This window comes from Toxotes jaculatrix, chromosome 9 (genome assembly GCF_017976425.1).
Source record: "Toxotes jaculatrix isolate fToxJac2 chromosome 9, fToxJac2.pri, whole genome shotgun sequence".
Taxonomy (NCBI): Eukaryota; Metazoa; Chordata; class Actinopteri; family Toxotidae; genus Toxotes; species Toxotes jaculatrix.
The window spans coordinates 13,678,387-13,694,422 of record NC_054402.1 but is presented as its reverse complement, the minus strand read 5'-3'; the positions used below and the strand labels follow the sequence as shown (position 1 = coordinate 13,694,422).

Genomic DNA, 16,036 nt, shown 5'->3' with positions numbered 1-16,036 from the left:
AAGATCAACTAGCACTGCTTTTAAAGTGTGAGGCGAGGCGCTGTTTTATCTATTTATTACTATCAACACAAATTCTGTTTAATTTTGTATTATATTCTTGATTTTATTCTACAGTTGAATGTTTTTTTAACAATATTCTTGGTATATTTATTCAGACTTGTTCTCAGCTGCTGTAACACCTGAATTTCGCTCACAGGGATCAATAAAGTCTTATCATATGAAAATGCCAAAAACAAACAATGAATTTTTCCTGCCAACTAGTCTGTGTAGCCACAGCCTGATTAAGCCTCTTCCATGACATAGAATTCCATTGTCCTACAATCACTATAGCCATATTCGTTCCTTATGATCACAACAACCAGTGTAGTTTATTCTGGAAAAGCAAAACATGCTGTTCAGTGTTTACAGTACTTTGCTGTTTTGTCTTCCTACTTATTATAGCTTATTACAGCTACCTTGCACTTACTTTTAAAGAAATTCACAATGTCTGGGTCTAACTCTGTGTGATTAGGGTTAGGGTTAGTGCGATGAGTTTGAATATGCAACTAACAGCACTCAAGAATAGTCTGGTTTTCTGCTAGTGTCATATGTTGTATAGTATGTTAGGAGAAGGAATTCACAGTACATGTGACACAGATAAGTGAACTGCATTGTCAGAGTTCATTATAATGAAGAAAAATGTCACCCAGTGCAGTGGTATGGCTCTTTTATGTGTTTTCAACAGATATAGAGCTTTTATTTGCTAAAGATAAAATAAAAACCATCAATATTCTTTAAGTGAGGAAGCTACACTGCAGTGCTACTGGGCAGCTCCCAGGTATGTCAGTAGGTGTTAACTGTGTCTGCAGACCAAGGGCCCAGCTGTGAAAGAACACATACAGGAGTAAATGCCAACCATTCCTACATAAATGCAGTTTAAAAACCTTGCCTCTTTTCCCCTAGGGTTCCCAAACTGCCCATGCCCCACACAGAAAAGAAAAAGGTAAAGACAGGGAATCCCTAATTATGCTTTGGGAAATAGGACCTGCACTTTTGATATGACAAATGTTAAGAAGGAAAAGCACAGAACAAAACTGTTTATAACTCTCCCCTGCTGACAGCCCATTACATAGGTGAGAGCGTTTACTGTAGGGCAAGAGAAGAGCAGACAGAGAGACAGACGTATGGACAGATCTGGATTCTGCTCATCAATGCTGCCCCCCGCCCAGGCCAACCACCCTCCCCCCTCTCACCTCGCACCAAGCATATTTTGGAGCTAAAACACACCATTGAATCCAGTAACAAGGCAATCCTTGTCCAAGGCCACCAAACCTCATATGGACAGCCAGCGGAGAAGCCACTGTATGAATGTGTGTGTGTGTGTGTGTGTCTGTGTGTTTGTGTGTGTGTGTGTGAATGTGTGAGAATGTGTGAGCACGTGTATACAGTGGTGGCCAGGCCAGGTTAAAATTATTTGCTGCTGCCTTTCAGCAGCAAGCCGTGGAGATTACTCTCACACATACTTCTTTTTTTTTTCTCTCTTGCTCTCTTTCCTCTGCCTTCTCCCCTCTCTGTGGGAGCATATGGCACAGAGCCATATTCACATTACGTAGAGACCAACACACAAAAACGCACACACACGCAATGTCTGTCGCACAAACCCTATGCGATCAACACAAACTCGGCTCAGCAGTGCGTCTGTGAGTCCGTGTGAGGTTTCAGAGCAATGGTGTGTTTAGAACGGCAGCAGAAAGGCTGAACACAGGGACCAGATAGTTGTCCTTTTACCATCAACACTTCTGCTGTGCTTGGCAGCAAACCACCTCACACTCCCCTTCTTTTCTTCACCCTCCCCAGCAAATCTTTCAACACTCTCTCTCCCCCTCTCCCTCCCTCCCTCCCTCCCTCTCTCTCTCTCTCTCTCTCTCTCTCTCTCTCTCTCTCTCACTCTCTCTCTCACGCAGTAGCTCCTGCATTAGGTCCCCTCAAGCAAGATTGCCCCCCCCCACAAACTCTCTCTCACACACACTCACTCACCCGCATTTGGCTATTTGACTGCTGCTCGGGGCTGGATGCAGCCTGTGCTAATGCCAGTGTGCTCTTTTCTCTCAATCACTTTTTTTTCCAACCCATCTTTCTTTCTCTCTTCCACTATCTTCAGTGGCCGTCACTGCGTCTACCTTTGATGTTTTTCTCACTGTTTCTTTTGAATGAATTGATCCATTCATGAAGGCCACAGCTGCACCTCTGGCAACACAGACCTGGCTATTCAATTCCCACTTTCTGACTTTTTGATTTCTTTGTCTTTGCCTAATTTCTGCACTTCACTTTATTTATTTTTTCATTCTCTTCTTCTAGAAATGCACAATTAAGAGTCCCTAAGAGCAGGACAGCTGATATTTCATCCGATTATGCTCTGCTGCTTTCGGCCCCTGATTGAATTTGCATTCATCTGGTGTTGTTGTTTTTTGTTTTGTTTTTTTACTATCTATAACTGATTTACATGTATTTTGGATTAAAGTACAATCCTTTTTACTGTGTTTCCTGCTGAGAGAGTTTATACATAATATGTACATGCTATTTGTTATATAAAAAAGGATGAGCTTAGTTGCATAGTTGACAACAGTGTAGTGATATGTAAAAATATCTCCCTCTCCACCTCTTTCCTCTACGCCTGTCACACACCCCCACCCCACCCCCCACACACAAGCAGGAGCACATGTCCCTTTCGTATCTTGGTTGTGCGATGTGTACAACAAGCAGATGTACGACATGTCCACTGTGTGCATTCTTTGATCTGCTTTCACTACTGTTCTTACTAAGTTTGTGTACATGATCAACCAGTAAGACTCAACACTCATCTTAAAGTTGACTAAGTCCAACATATAAAACAATGTTTGCCTCTGTTCCGATATATTAAAGCGACAAATTAAACTGTTTTAAAGTGGTTGTTTATGAGTGGATCTCATAAACAACCTGACAAACACAACATGTAATGTACACTTAACACGACAGATTTTGCTGTGAGTGTATAGGAGTGAATGGAAAATGGCCAAGTATTAGGCGTCTCATACATTTTGTAACTGTTCTGTAAATTCTGACCTATAAGTTGAGCAGTCTTTCCATAAAGTTGCTTATTTGTCTAACTTAACCATACCTTGGCTTTATTAGCTCTAATCACAGTGTTTACCTAATCTTAACCCTACCAATGCATTGATTTTACTTGAAAAAAAAACAAAAAAAACAACATAGTCATTAAACCTAATTCTGAATAATCCCATATCAACATTCTTTATGACCAAAGGGTTGTTAAAACCTCACTATATTATCTATTTATTAGACATAAAAACAGCATTCTTCCTTATCTCAAGGAAGATGTAACAAGCCTGGATGTCACTCAAAAGTGAGATAGCTCTGGCAATGGGGACAGCTTGTGTGTCTCCCTGGAAATGTATGTGCGTCAGTGAAAGAATGTGGGCCTTCCCTCAAATAGATTTCAGAGCACCCCCCCGCCTCCCATAGGACACAGACACTGTGTATGATGATGAGATGATGAATATGCAACACAGTATAGCCTAAGTTCTGACCTTCATTTTCAAATGACCAAAGACTTCATAAGTACAAGAAAACTAATTTGTTAACATGGTATGATGCTATGCTTTTCTGAACCTTTTTGAGCCATTTTGTCGGTCTCATGCTAGCATTTGTGTAATGAACTATTGTCACTGTTTCACAGAGAGGGAAAGGAAACTGCATGGTGAAACATCACAAAACAAAACACATGGAAATATTGCTGATTTTTTTTTAGACGTTCTATTTATGGCTGTTGTTATCTTGTAGGGAGCGAGTGCTTTTCAATTGCATGTGACCCAAAAACCACTAGCAGAGGCCTTTTCCCCCCCGAAATCCCCATCCCACTGAGACCCTGGCTAAAAGACAAACAACTTCTGTCAAAACACAGGGCCTCTGTGTGGAGCTAGTCCAGAAAGGTCATAACCAAGTAAAATTCATGTCAAAATCCTTGAATATTAAGACTCAACATTGCATTTAGTTGATAGTGTAGAAACTTCCCATTATTTTGATATACGCACATTTGTTATACATAACAGTAAAAAAGCAAAACAATAAATCCCATTCACCTTAAAAAGAAAAAAAAAACAGAAATAAAGCCACGGAGTCGAGCCAGTGCTATTTTCCAGCTTCCAGTTCAGCAGAGTGCCTGTCTTGCCTCTGGCTTGGCAGGCTGCACCAGCCTGCTTCATAAATACTGCACAACCAACGCTTGATGAAAACCCCCACTTCTCTCAGGTACAACTGCACTCTGGAGAGCTTCATTATCCACAGTATGGATAAACTGTACCTACAAACTGTGCGTGTTTGTGTCAGAGAGACACTCTGAGAGAAAGAGAAGGAGTGGGGGAAGAGAAAATGCAAGTTATTGATTTGACTAATTTGTTAAATGACTTGAAATGTTATGTATGGAAGCCCATTGTTGCCATGCCAGCAAAAGAAAAACAGATCAGTATCACATTATAAGCTGAAAAATGTATTCTTATAACAAGATGTCTGCATGTAGTAAAGAGATATTTTCACATTAGTGTGACCCACAAACATCACGTTATAAGAATAAACTTTTATTGTTATAATAATATACAGTTTATCTTGTTATAACATGAAAAGTTTCATGTTTTTTTACGTGACGTCTTGGCCTATATTTTTATATCTCATGTTTGAATAACTTAAGGAATGTGGCTCATTCACACGATTTGATAGCATTCTACTTCATGCTTGGATTGAGACATGGTGAGATTCTGCTGTTATTGAGTTTGACAACATGCAGTATCGGTAGGAGGCATAGGGAAAATGGAAAATTTATTTTTAAAATACTGAACGATTAGAGTTCTTAACTTCAGGGTCCTGATCCCGGGGCTGTTTGACATGCAGACAGGGGACTGCGCCCAAAAATCACTCTCTTGTTCATTCATTCACCAGTCCCTTTGTTATTAACACTCAGTACTTTACTCTTTAGTGAGTTATATAGTTCTGACACTAATGAATCACCTTCATTTTGCATTGCCACTGACAAGGAGGTGTAGTGTTGCATAACTGTAATTCACACATCTAGTAAAGGCAAAGAATTGCATTTTCACATGTTCAGGACAAAGTAATAATAATAACAATAGTTGTAATGTATAGATTTTTCACTCATTATGTAAACTCTTGAGGGTAATATATAGCGAATATATAACACTGGACACAAAAATAAGTTGATGGACAGTAGATCTAGTGGGCTAGGTAACAGAGAATGATTTCAGAGCCTGAGTCACAGAATATTTCTACAAATATATGCTACAACTAACTATATGATAATGTTGCTATTGTACAGAGTACCTCATTGTATACATTCACAATCATTACAACGGTGTATACACTCACAGGTAACACTAATCTAACCATTGGTTACACTAATGACCAATATAATGTAAGGCCTGTTTAGGTAATATTTTTACATTAACAGTGAAAATGTGAAGATGTGAAAGGAGTCACTGACAGTGAGGAGCCAACAGAAATTCATCACCTACCTCTGCAGCTTTTTAGCATCTTTTAGTATTTGCTAATAGTCGAGGCCTTCCAGACTGCACCTTTATTGTTTTGGTTCAGGCTCACTACTCTCATCAAAACTCTTTAGAGCTGCAGCAGGCAACTGTATTCTGCACACAAGCTCTGACAAAGTTAGTGAAGAAAGAATTTGTGAAGAAAGTTGAATCTCTAGGAAAGTAAAGACCATAACAGTGCTGACACGACAGGATTTACATTGAACAAGTGGCCAAACACTAGAATCCCCCATTATTTTTGGATATCAGCACACCTTGCTATGTAGTATTGTAGTATATATACTGTAAACGTTTTTACATATACAACTACACTTATTATAAAAAGTGCAATGAATCAATAAGCTAGAAAATGGATATATAGGCAGCACTTTGGTGGAACCCAATGTGAAATCCTTTTGTTTGTGTTTCTCCCTTTCGGTGCCCTAAGTCAATCTCTGTGTTCCTCTCACTGGTCCCACAGATTACACAGCAGCAGTACAAAAGGACATGTTGTCCTCAGCATCTGGTCAATTGCGAGTTTTTTTTTTTTAGTTTTAAAGTTCAATTTGTCATCACTGCTGTCCCTGACATGACAGGGTAGAATGGGTAATGGAGCTGTTCTAATAGTTTGGATAGTCCACTAACTCAGCGTTCCCTGGATACCAGTTAGCAGTGTCCAACCAAGCATCGAGAGCTGGACAGCTGATGTGGGATAGGCTGAAGTGTCCAAATGAGGGAATGAAGTTCGTGAGATGGGACAAAGTGTGTGATCCAGATCAGGGCACTCTGAAAGTTGAATGTGCTCTGCTGCAATGGGGCCCTAAGTGGCTCACCACCACCCACACAGAACACAAAAATTTCAGGCTTCTTCATAAAAGGCTAAAACTATGAGAATGGCCATATAATCAATATGAGGGATTTGCCTAACGCCTTGATAAGAAAAAACACTAGAGTGACCTTATTTAAAGGGATTAATAAGGTAGGGATCATTATTTTCTGTTTTCTTAGCTATCCTCATTACCAAATGAGCTTGGTAACTGTAGCCTGTGATGACCAGTGTCCCCTCTACAATAGGAAACTTAGTGGTTTCATGCAAAGGGATATGAAATCGTTTTAATGTAATCTGCAACTTAACAAAAAAAAAAAAATCCAGGAAATCTTTGGTAAAAATCTGTATAAACCAAAATTTGTAATGCTATAAAGTGCCAACAAATATGAATGCCAGTGTTCAAGCACATACAAGGTAACAACCTCCAACAATTAACAGACACTTTATCATATTGAGTATTTAACTTTTATGTAAGGTATATATACCTCTGAGCATTTACCCTGTCGACTACAATTACACCACAAATCAAAGGGACAGAATCGATGAGCCATTTAATTAGTGATCACTATGAATCCCCACTGTGTACGCATATGTATGGATCTCCATCTCTGTCTCTCATGTGGCAACAACATCACCAGTTTCTCTTTTATTCCCCCAACATCTCTTTGGCTTTATTTCAGGGGGGCAAAACAATGAATGAAAAACCTTCAGTTCTGGAGACATTCATGGGTATGAGGAGATAATCAATGTCAGGTATTACTTGGTTGCCTGTACTCTGGCCTAACATAACATATTTGCTGCCCTGAGCACCAGCTTTAACAAGCGTGAGTGAGCGAGGGAATTAACATGCATACAAGTTAGCATACTGTGCTATTGTCACATAACTGCAATGTGCAAAATGTGTGCAATACGCACTGAAAACTCACACACCACTGTCTGTGCCTACAAGACTATTAATGTTTTTCTTCCTTTTCTGTTTTTACCAATGCATTGACATTCTTTAATTTCCCTTCTACACATTTGTGTTACCAAATAGATGATTATGGCTGAATTTTTACCCAGCTCACATTTGGCATGGAAAAATGTTCTATAGTTCTTCAGTGATAATAAACGTGATCCAGTAGCTGAGGCACAAAATACAGATTTAATGTGAGTGTAAGGGTAATCCTGCAGGGCTATTTAATTTAAAAAGAGCATTATTTTTGCAAAGCAGTCACCATTCATTAAAGCACAATTCTTTCTGTAAAACAAAAAGATAGATGTGTTATGGTTTGTCAGTGCACAACCAGGAGTCAGTCACAGTGAGGTTGATCTGTAACAAGCACATCCTTACACCTGCACATTTAAATCAGAACATGTGCGAGACGTTGACCTGCTGATTTCTATAAAATAATCCTAAACTGTGTCACACTTAATATAAATATGTTACACCACGGTTTTAAGAAAGTCTGTTTGGAAGCTGAAATCAGTGCTATTTTGGGATGTGAGCAACTCAAATCGGATAACAAACAGAGATGTGCTTCAAGCTTCAAGTTAGCTCATTGAACCAGTATTCAGGGCAGAGCACATCCACCTCATTCATGGATTTTCGGTCACATCCAGCTAATTATCATGGGTCACATTAAACATCTCCCCTACCCATTCTCTACACTGAGAGTTTCCAAAAATGTCAGTGGACCTCCAGGATCAGTGAGTTATACAACAGGGTTACTTAGGTTTTCCTTTTAGTTAACACCTCAGAGCAAGAACACAGTGATATACAATTCAGCTATGGCTGTTCACAATCCTCTCTTTCCACTGACACTGCAGCAACAATGTTGACAAGCAACACAAGATGAGGTTCTTATAAGGACACACTTGTATCAAATTTGGCTCCATGATGTGTAAAGTTTGGGAACACGTGCACCACACCACTGGCCAGCACCCAGGATAAACAGAGGCTTTCAAAATATTTAGATGTGACCTCACACCTATGCATGCGCGAACACACACACACACACACACACACTCAGTCACGGGCACACAGCAACTTGGCATGCTAAGTGCACCATCCATTTGCTTATCAGCAGCATAAACATAGCGCACAGCACAACGATGATGACCAAATTAACAGCAGTGTCAGAGTGAAGGTAAACAGCAGTGTTTGCACTGTGTAGAAGATGTTGCCATTCAAAACACCACAGCAGGCGTAAATCTCAAAAATACTAGACCAGTGATGGATCTTAGAAACTGTAGATGCGGGGCCTATGGAGCAAACAAATCAGTAGTATCATAATAATAAACCTTGATACTGCAGTCTCTATAATCCCGGCTGGCCCGATTTTATAAACAAAACGCGCGTAATGCTGTCACACAAGCCATCAGAGAAACAGAGAGGAGACCAAAGAGCGTTACGGTCCTACAGTAGTTGAAAGGTCATAAGCACAGCAATAACAAATCCCCTATGCTCTGGTTCAGACGTCCAAAGTTGGACGTGTCTTACCTGGTCCCGCGGAATGCAAGGCAGCGAAGTCCTGCGGTGGGACTTGCTGTTGCTCTGACTATGAGCCATCATTTCCGAGGCCGCTATGGAGCTGGACCTCCGTCTCCTTTTGAAGACAGGGATGTCCTCCTCCTTCGCCCCGGTCACAGAGCCACAGCACCCCGTCCCGCTGGTCCCTGAGGCCGGCAGGAGCCGGTCAGCATACCTCGCAAGCAAAACCCCCAGCAGCCCCAGCAGGTAGGCCAGGTAGGGTCTCCAGCTGGCCCGAACTCTGCTCAGAGAGACTAGGGAGACGGCCCTGATGACGCTAATGAAGACGAGGATTGACACTCCCTGACCCAGCCGGACGACCAGCAGAGCCCCGCTGCCCAGGCAGCCGAGGACTACCAGGGTTGCGGGCAGGGACAGCAGCTGCTCCTCGGCGCCGCGCAGGAGGGACTGCGCCGCGGCTTCGCCCAAGTGGCACACCGCTAACAAAAAAAACGCCGTACGGATGAGCACCCCGCAGCGTATCAGATACAGCCCGACCCAGAAGAAGGCACATACGAGTGTAAAAACTGGGGAGACGCAGTAACACGCAGTCAAAAGGAGCTCCACAGCGCAGCCCGCCGCGAAATGAAGACGAGAGCCGGAGCCACTGCTATTTCCGTTGCTGCTGCTGCTGCTGCCTGCATCCCAGTCGACCAATCTGAGCAGCAGAGCGAGAGTAACGGAGACGGAGGCAACGCAGACCGCAGACGACACTCCTCGGCAAGTCCATGTCACGGCGAGTCTCAGCCACGACTGGCTCCCTGCGTCCTGGTGCAACGGGGTGACACATGTCTTCACGTAGCCGTTGCGCTCCAACGCTGCCCGCGGATATTTTACACGAGCGCTTCTTGATGAACCTCTGTCGCTGTCTGACTCCAAGGCCATCACTATCAGTCAAGCGGAATGCTGCGCTGACCGTCCGGGAAAATAATAGATTTAGTCTCTGTGTGAGTGTCTACATGTTCCACCTGTAATTCCCATGATAATTCATGTTGTCTGTGCGCAGCTGACACCAAAGCATTGGTCAGAGATGTTTGCCTCCAAAACAAAAGTTCAAGTAGTGTGCATATAAAAAAAAAGGAAGAAAGAAAAGAAACTGCCAAATTACGGGGGCTCACAACTTTTCTTTTAGTTTTGTTCCTCAGAACTTCCCCATTACATTTGGTCCACTATTGAGTTGCCCCTGGTAGTCAACCAGTGAACCAAAAAAGCAACCCCTGGTGTTTCACACATCTAGGCCACTGCCTCCATTCGTCCACATAGTCTCTCTCTCATCCTCCCTCTCTTTCTCTCCCCTCCCACTAGACACTATCCCGTTTTTGTGCCGCTCCGGTGATTCCTCCGTCACGTTTTAGCTCTTCCCAGTGTTTCTGTTCGTTCTGCAGGCTGCCCTGGATGTGACTCAGTTCGTTGTGGATGGATGCCATGTTTATATGAAGATTTCCTGGCTTGTTCTGGAAGATGGAGCAGCCCATTAGAAGAATTAACTGTAGTAATCCTGTAATACATTTTGGAGATACACTACACTGTATAAATATGACAGGAGATCAAAAAGGGATATCATACAGGTCCCACAGAACTTTAAACAATATCACTTATCAATCTAAGGTCCCTCAGAACTCACATGTAAAAGACATGTTACTATAAAGGGGAACCTGTATGAATTTATTACTTACATAATATCTTCAATGCCTGGGGAAGTTACTGATGTCACTTTTCCTCGGCCTGGTGACACTTACTACACGTCATTTTCATGGATGTACCCTGTGTGTACTTCCACAAAACAGACACAGCATTAAAAAAAGCACAATCCAACAAACAACAAAAAGCAGAATTTAGCTCTAGTAATAATCATCTTGCAATCCATGATTTTTTTTTTCTGGATTAAAATCCTAAATCACATCATCCTCTGCCTCCCCTGTGACAGACTGCATGGCCCAGCACAAGTTAGCAGCCTTCACCTGTTTGCCCTACATTTTATGAGAGGATTTTAAAGGATGCAATGCAATCGCATAAAGCTATTTCAAGTCTGTTATCTCCTTCTGTAGTATCACCAATTCAGCGAAATCATACAAATTTGTTCTCTGAAAGGACAAGCATTACAAATGCTGTACAATGTCTAAATTGCGGAAAAAGAAATCCAAAACATCTGTCAAAACATCTGTCTGATAGATGGGGTACGATTTGTTTTGCGTATAGATGCAACAGAAATTTATGAAGCGTCTTCTTTTCCCCATTAGTACTTTGAGTTATGATGGTAACATAGGCATAGTGTTTTATTAACGTGGTGTTATACAACATGGGTCAGTGCAATCATTCAAGTGCAATCAGGGCATAAATCTCGTGTTTCAGTCATCCCATCACAATGGACAGTGGGCGTTTGCCAGTGTGAATCGTTGATTTTTATTAAAGCTCTGCTGAAACCTTTGGACGTCAGAGGGGCTGAGGGGAGGACGGTTTAATGCAGGAAAGGCCAAAGAGTTTTGTTCTTGCTTTATTTATTTTATTTCCTTGCACAGGTATACACAGTTATTTTGCCCTTGCTGAATATTTACAAGTCAATCGGCAGTTGTGCAACCATCTCAAAGACAAAAAAAAAAAAAGAAATGTCCAATGTATGGCAACCCACAGGTGCACTAAAGGGACAGACTCAGTGTGCCGAGGGTCAGCCCTGTCTTTGTTGTAAATAAAAGCTAACACACTCTAAATCATATTTTGGCACAGGTAGCGGTGATAATAACATTGTTTGCCCTTTGCTCTCAGAGATGTTGTCCAGACACACTCATCCAGTTGTACTGAGGAAGTGTTGTAACAGTGTCATCTATTATTGTGAAGTGTTTGAAGAGAACTGGATGTGTGTACGTGTCATTGGTGGCTTTCATCAGATCATCTGTATGTGGCTGCTTACACAACTACACTTATACATCCTGAAAGTATACATTTATATTGTCTTTCTATGTAAATGTTCTGCTTTATGTTCTGACCTGTGAGAGTAGATGACAGGGCGTCTTTACAAAATGTCCCCGTAAGCTTGTGTAATGTCTATGGTATCTGTATTGATTTTCTCTGTTGCTGATAACACAGTGAAATGAAAAATACATTTTCTCACGGGCAGTTTCATACATTTTTGCAATAAAATGTGAATTGGGTTGACTACCTAACCCCACCCATCACATAAAATCACATGTAATCGCTAGCTAGCTAGAAGTGCAATTTCATCATAGGTGTCTGTTTGAATTTCCACAAACAAAAACTTTGTTTACGTTTCCAAAGACTGGGACTGAGGTCTAATTTATTCATTTGACGCTTCTCTTCCTGATCTAACAGTATAGGTAGCAGTGAACAGTCCTTTACAACTCTGTACGGGGCTGTGTTCACTAAACCGTGCCCACTTTTGAGCAAACAGTGCAGTCACATCTGAGGGATTTGAGTTCAAGCTTTTTCATAACTAAATCCCACTCACACATTCAGTTTCACTCAGAAATATCTCACGTTCGCGAAGCTAAAGATGTTCTTACTTTTGCAACAGATGTGCAAAGGACTTGAAACTTTCAGCTGCAGAAAGTGGTGAACCATTGATTCTCGGTTGTTTAGTTTGTTTTTGACTGCACCTGAAACATTCTCTGTGAGAATCTCAGGGAATACAGTCAAAGTGTTCACCACAAAGACTGGCACCCTCAGCAATAACAAGAAAAAGCGGTATATTTTCCTAATGTGCATCAACACCACATGATATGGTATGTGACTTTGAATTGTCAGTGATGGAGTAACAAGATCAGTTCAGTTGTGATAAAAAAAAAAAAGAAACAACCTTCATTAACCTTGACATAGCTGCATTTACACTGTGTACATGCATTAAAAGTACACCAGCTACAATCATGAACACAAATAGTGGTAACAAACAGCATGAATTTGAATTTTCAAAACACTGCAAGTTTCCAAATCGTATGGTGACTTATAATGATGACAGTTTTAAATTTTGTTAGAGTTGATTAATTAGCTTTGCCATGGTTAACTTAGACCTCTGGGCTCTGAAGATTTGAACACACACAGAGAGGAGCCACAGATGCAGCACATTTTAAGAACTGAAAAAATACACTCCACACCACACAGGGGGACACCGAGAGGGGACGAGTCTGATCCACAGTAGGTTTTGATTTCCTCTCTCTTCTCTTCTTTCAGCTCAGTCAGGCTTTATAGCTGTATTTGTGAGCAATAGGAAAAAAAAAACTTAAGTACAAAACACACCAGTTCAAGCAGTTGTCTAACTGCTGTTAATGAGCCAGGAACTTCCAACTGTCTCTCACAAATAACACCCACACAGACGTAAAACATACGCATGCACAGTGCATTGTTACGTATTTCCCTGGCACATCACAGTGTTTTTGTTTGTGGCTGTCAAAATGTAAACCAAAACCGAGCATGTCACTGCCTTTGGTTTATCGCCAAATCATACACATGTGCACAGTTTACAGTCTCGTCCAGCTCTTACCGTCATTGAATGAACTTCTGCTTTTTAGACACCATAGACTGTGTTTCTGTTGTCATAACCTTTTTGGATAATGGCACATTAAACTATCCATCATGTTCTGAGACACTGAGAGACGTCATTGGCTTGTTGTTTGGCTGCCAGAGACAACAGACCGCCTGTGGTTGTGCCTGTTAAAGGAGAACACAGACTATGCTGCTGCCCCTGTTATGTATATGTATATGTGTGTATGCATGTATATATATATATGTGTGTGTGTGTGTGTGTGTGTGTGTGTGTGTGTGTGTGTGTGTGTGTGTGTGTGTGTGTGTGTGTGCTGCAGTGTCTGTACATGTGCGGAGATGACTGTTCTGCCTGGCCATGTTTTGCTAAATACCAGAATATTGGTTTGAAGGTGCTGCTCTGACCCTTTTCCTGCTCTGAGGGGGGGAAACTCTTTATGTGTGCCTGTGGCACTCTACAGTTTTGGGTGCAGTGGCACACTCCAACTGTGACTGAGCAGAGCCTGTATTCCAAGGACAAACGACTCACTGCTCTGAACAATGCACACCAAATTAGTGACTGCCTACGGATGTCATGGAAAAAGCTGAGTTCAGAAAGAGGCAACTCTTACACAAGGCTTGAAATACCTTGGAGGGGAATAAAGAGCACAGTTATAATGATTTTCAGTGTTTGTTTTTGTGTGTGGAGTGGGGGCAATGTAAATGTGTGGAAGTGGAAGCAAAACATACATCTTTGTGAGCTATGTACAATATATTTCTGGAGGTGCTGCTCTAAAATGTAAAAAAAAAAAAGTGCATCTTTTGGGGCAAAGTCCTGAGCCATTGTTTTCTGGCCAAACACATTTATATGCACATTACACAACAGAGCTACGATCAGCCAAAAACAATGAAAACAATTCATGTGCAGCTATTTTGTTTTGCATTTCTCTGTAGCTGAAGTCAGATTGATCAAAAAAAAAAAACTTGATCAGCAGATAACAGAAAAGAATATAAAAATCATCGCTTCAGGAGAGAGTGACTAACTGATCCATCTAAGCAAGAAGTGCAGTCACATATCATGTCATCTTCCTTTTGGCTCTACACCAAAATGTGTTATGATGCTGGTCACTTGCTTGTAGCTTCATCTTCTATCTCTGAGCAGCTGAAAATGCACAGGATGCAAAACTGTCAGCACAAAGAAAGTAGGTCTTAAGAGCTAGAAATCTGTTTATAATTATATTTTTTTCCTTTTAAAGAATGATAAACAGCCTGTCAGATAAAATGTGGGTCAAGGAAATGTACTTCAAAGTCTTACAATCTGTTAAAAATGATGAGATAAAACTCTTGGTTAGAGATGTTAAAACTGAAAAACTGAATTCTCATTAAATCTTCAACCACAATAAAAACAAAATCTTCTGAATTGGAAAATCCAGTAGGAGGCTTGAAAATAAAACCTTATCTGCACTGAGACCTTTAAAACAAGATCTTCATAAGAGCTCTGATTAATGTTACATGAAACAAGTGGTGTTTTACGCATCAGTAAGAAACACTTGCTGACTCGCAAATGATGTAGGAGGCTATGGAACAACTCAGATTTGGCTTATCAGTATTGCCTGAGATCTGTTACAGAAAACCAAAATACATAACAGTTTAAGAGTACAAGAGTAGATGGTGTCACTGATTTTTCACACAGACAGTGAGATGGGCAGGATGCCTGTCAGAAATTGCATTTTCAGCCATTAGGGCTTTACACACTGCTACCTTAAAAATAATTAAATATCATAAGTTTAATATTGTTATGTCCTCTAGAGGCCATGTCCTGTAATCTAAGATTCAGACAGCCACTTAACATTTTACTTTCCAGCCCTGAATTTAGCTGAGACATCTACACTTATGTAGTTGTCTCTCAAATGGCAAATAATGCAAAATTGCTTGGTGGAATCACTGTCAAACTATGGACTTTATTCAAGTTCATTTTATGGACTTGCTTTGCTAAATGGGAAGATGTCACAATTACACAGATATGTACTTGCAATACCCCAACAGGCACCCCACACACACACCTTCTTGAGTCTAGCTCTATCTCTCTTTAATTGTTAGCATATGATGGATGAGGAGTTGTTGTTGTATGAGTTAGAGCAGCAGAAAATGTGCCATATCCTGTTTGTTTCTCTCCACCAGGAATAAATCTCCAACAGTGGCCTGGTTTGCACCAGTGATTGGAGCATGTAGCTTAAATACTCCCATCTTTATAGGTTTGTAGTGTAAATATGTGTGTGGTAGAAGCTAAATTTATATTGTGATCATGAAATATGTGTTTAAATATTCTTGTCTCTTGCTTCCAAGTCTTACAAGGTGGGAAAAAACTTGCTATAAATCTGTGACATTAGCAGAAAATCCACAGCATGGTCTGCTCAACCTTTTCCTTCAAACTGGCAATCCAGTCTAATACAGGCTCATGCTGGTCCTTGATCTCATCAAGCCAGAGCCAGGAAACACAACCAAACCAGTCAGTCCCTGTTGGTCAAACTAGAAAGAGTCTCATTACTGGGCGGCAGGATGGCCTTGCGTCAGCAGTGTGATAAGCTGTGTCTGCTAACCCTTCAGGAATCCATGGATGAAAAAACCTGCTTATCAGGACTGTGATAGCAG

The 16,036-nt window shown here is 41.1% G+C and overlaps 1 protein-coding gene across 1 annotated transcript in view; it reads right to left on the bottom strand.

Moving 5' to 3' along the window:
* Nucleotides 1-9,799, bottom strand: part of LOC121187643 (cGMP-inhibited 3',5'-cyclic phosphodiesterase A-like) — a 49,169-nt gene extending 39,370 nt beyond the window's left edge. The window contains exon 1 of the mRNA XM_041046989.1: nt 8,885-9,799. Within this exon, the coding sequence (XP_040902923.1) occupies nt 8,885-9,799 (915 nt within the window). The remainder of the gene's footprint in view (nt 1-8,884) is intronic.
* Nucleotides 9,800-16,036: the final 6,237 nt, after the last annotated feature.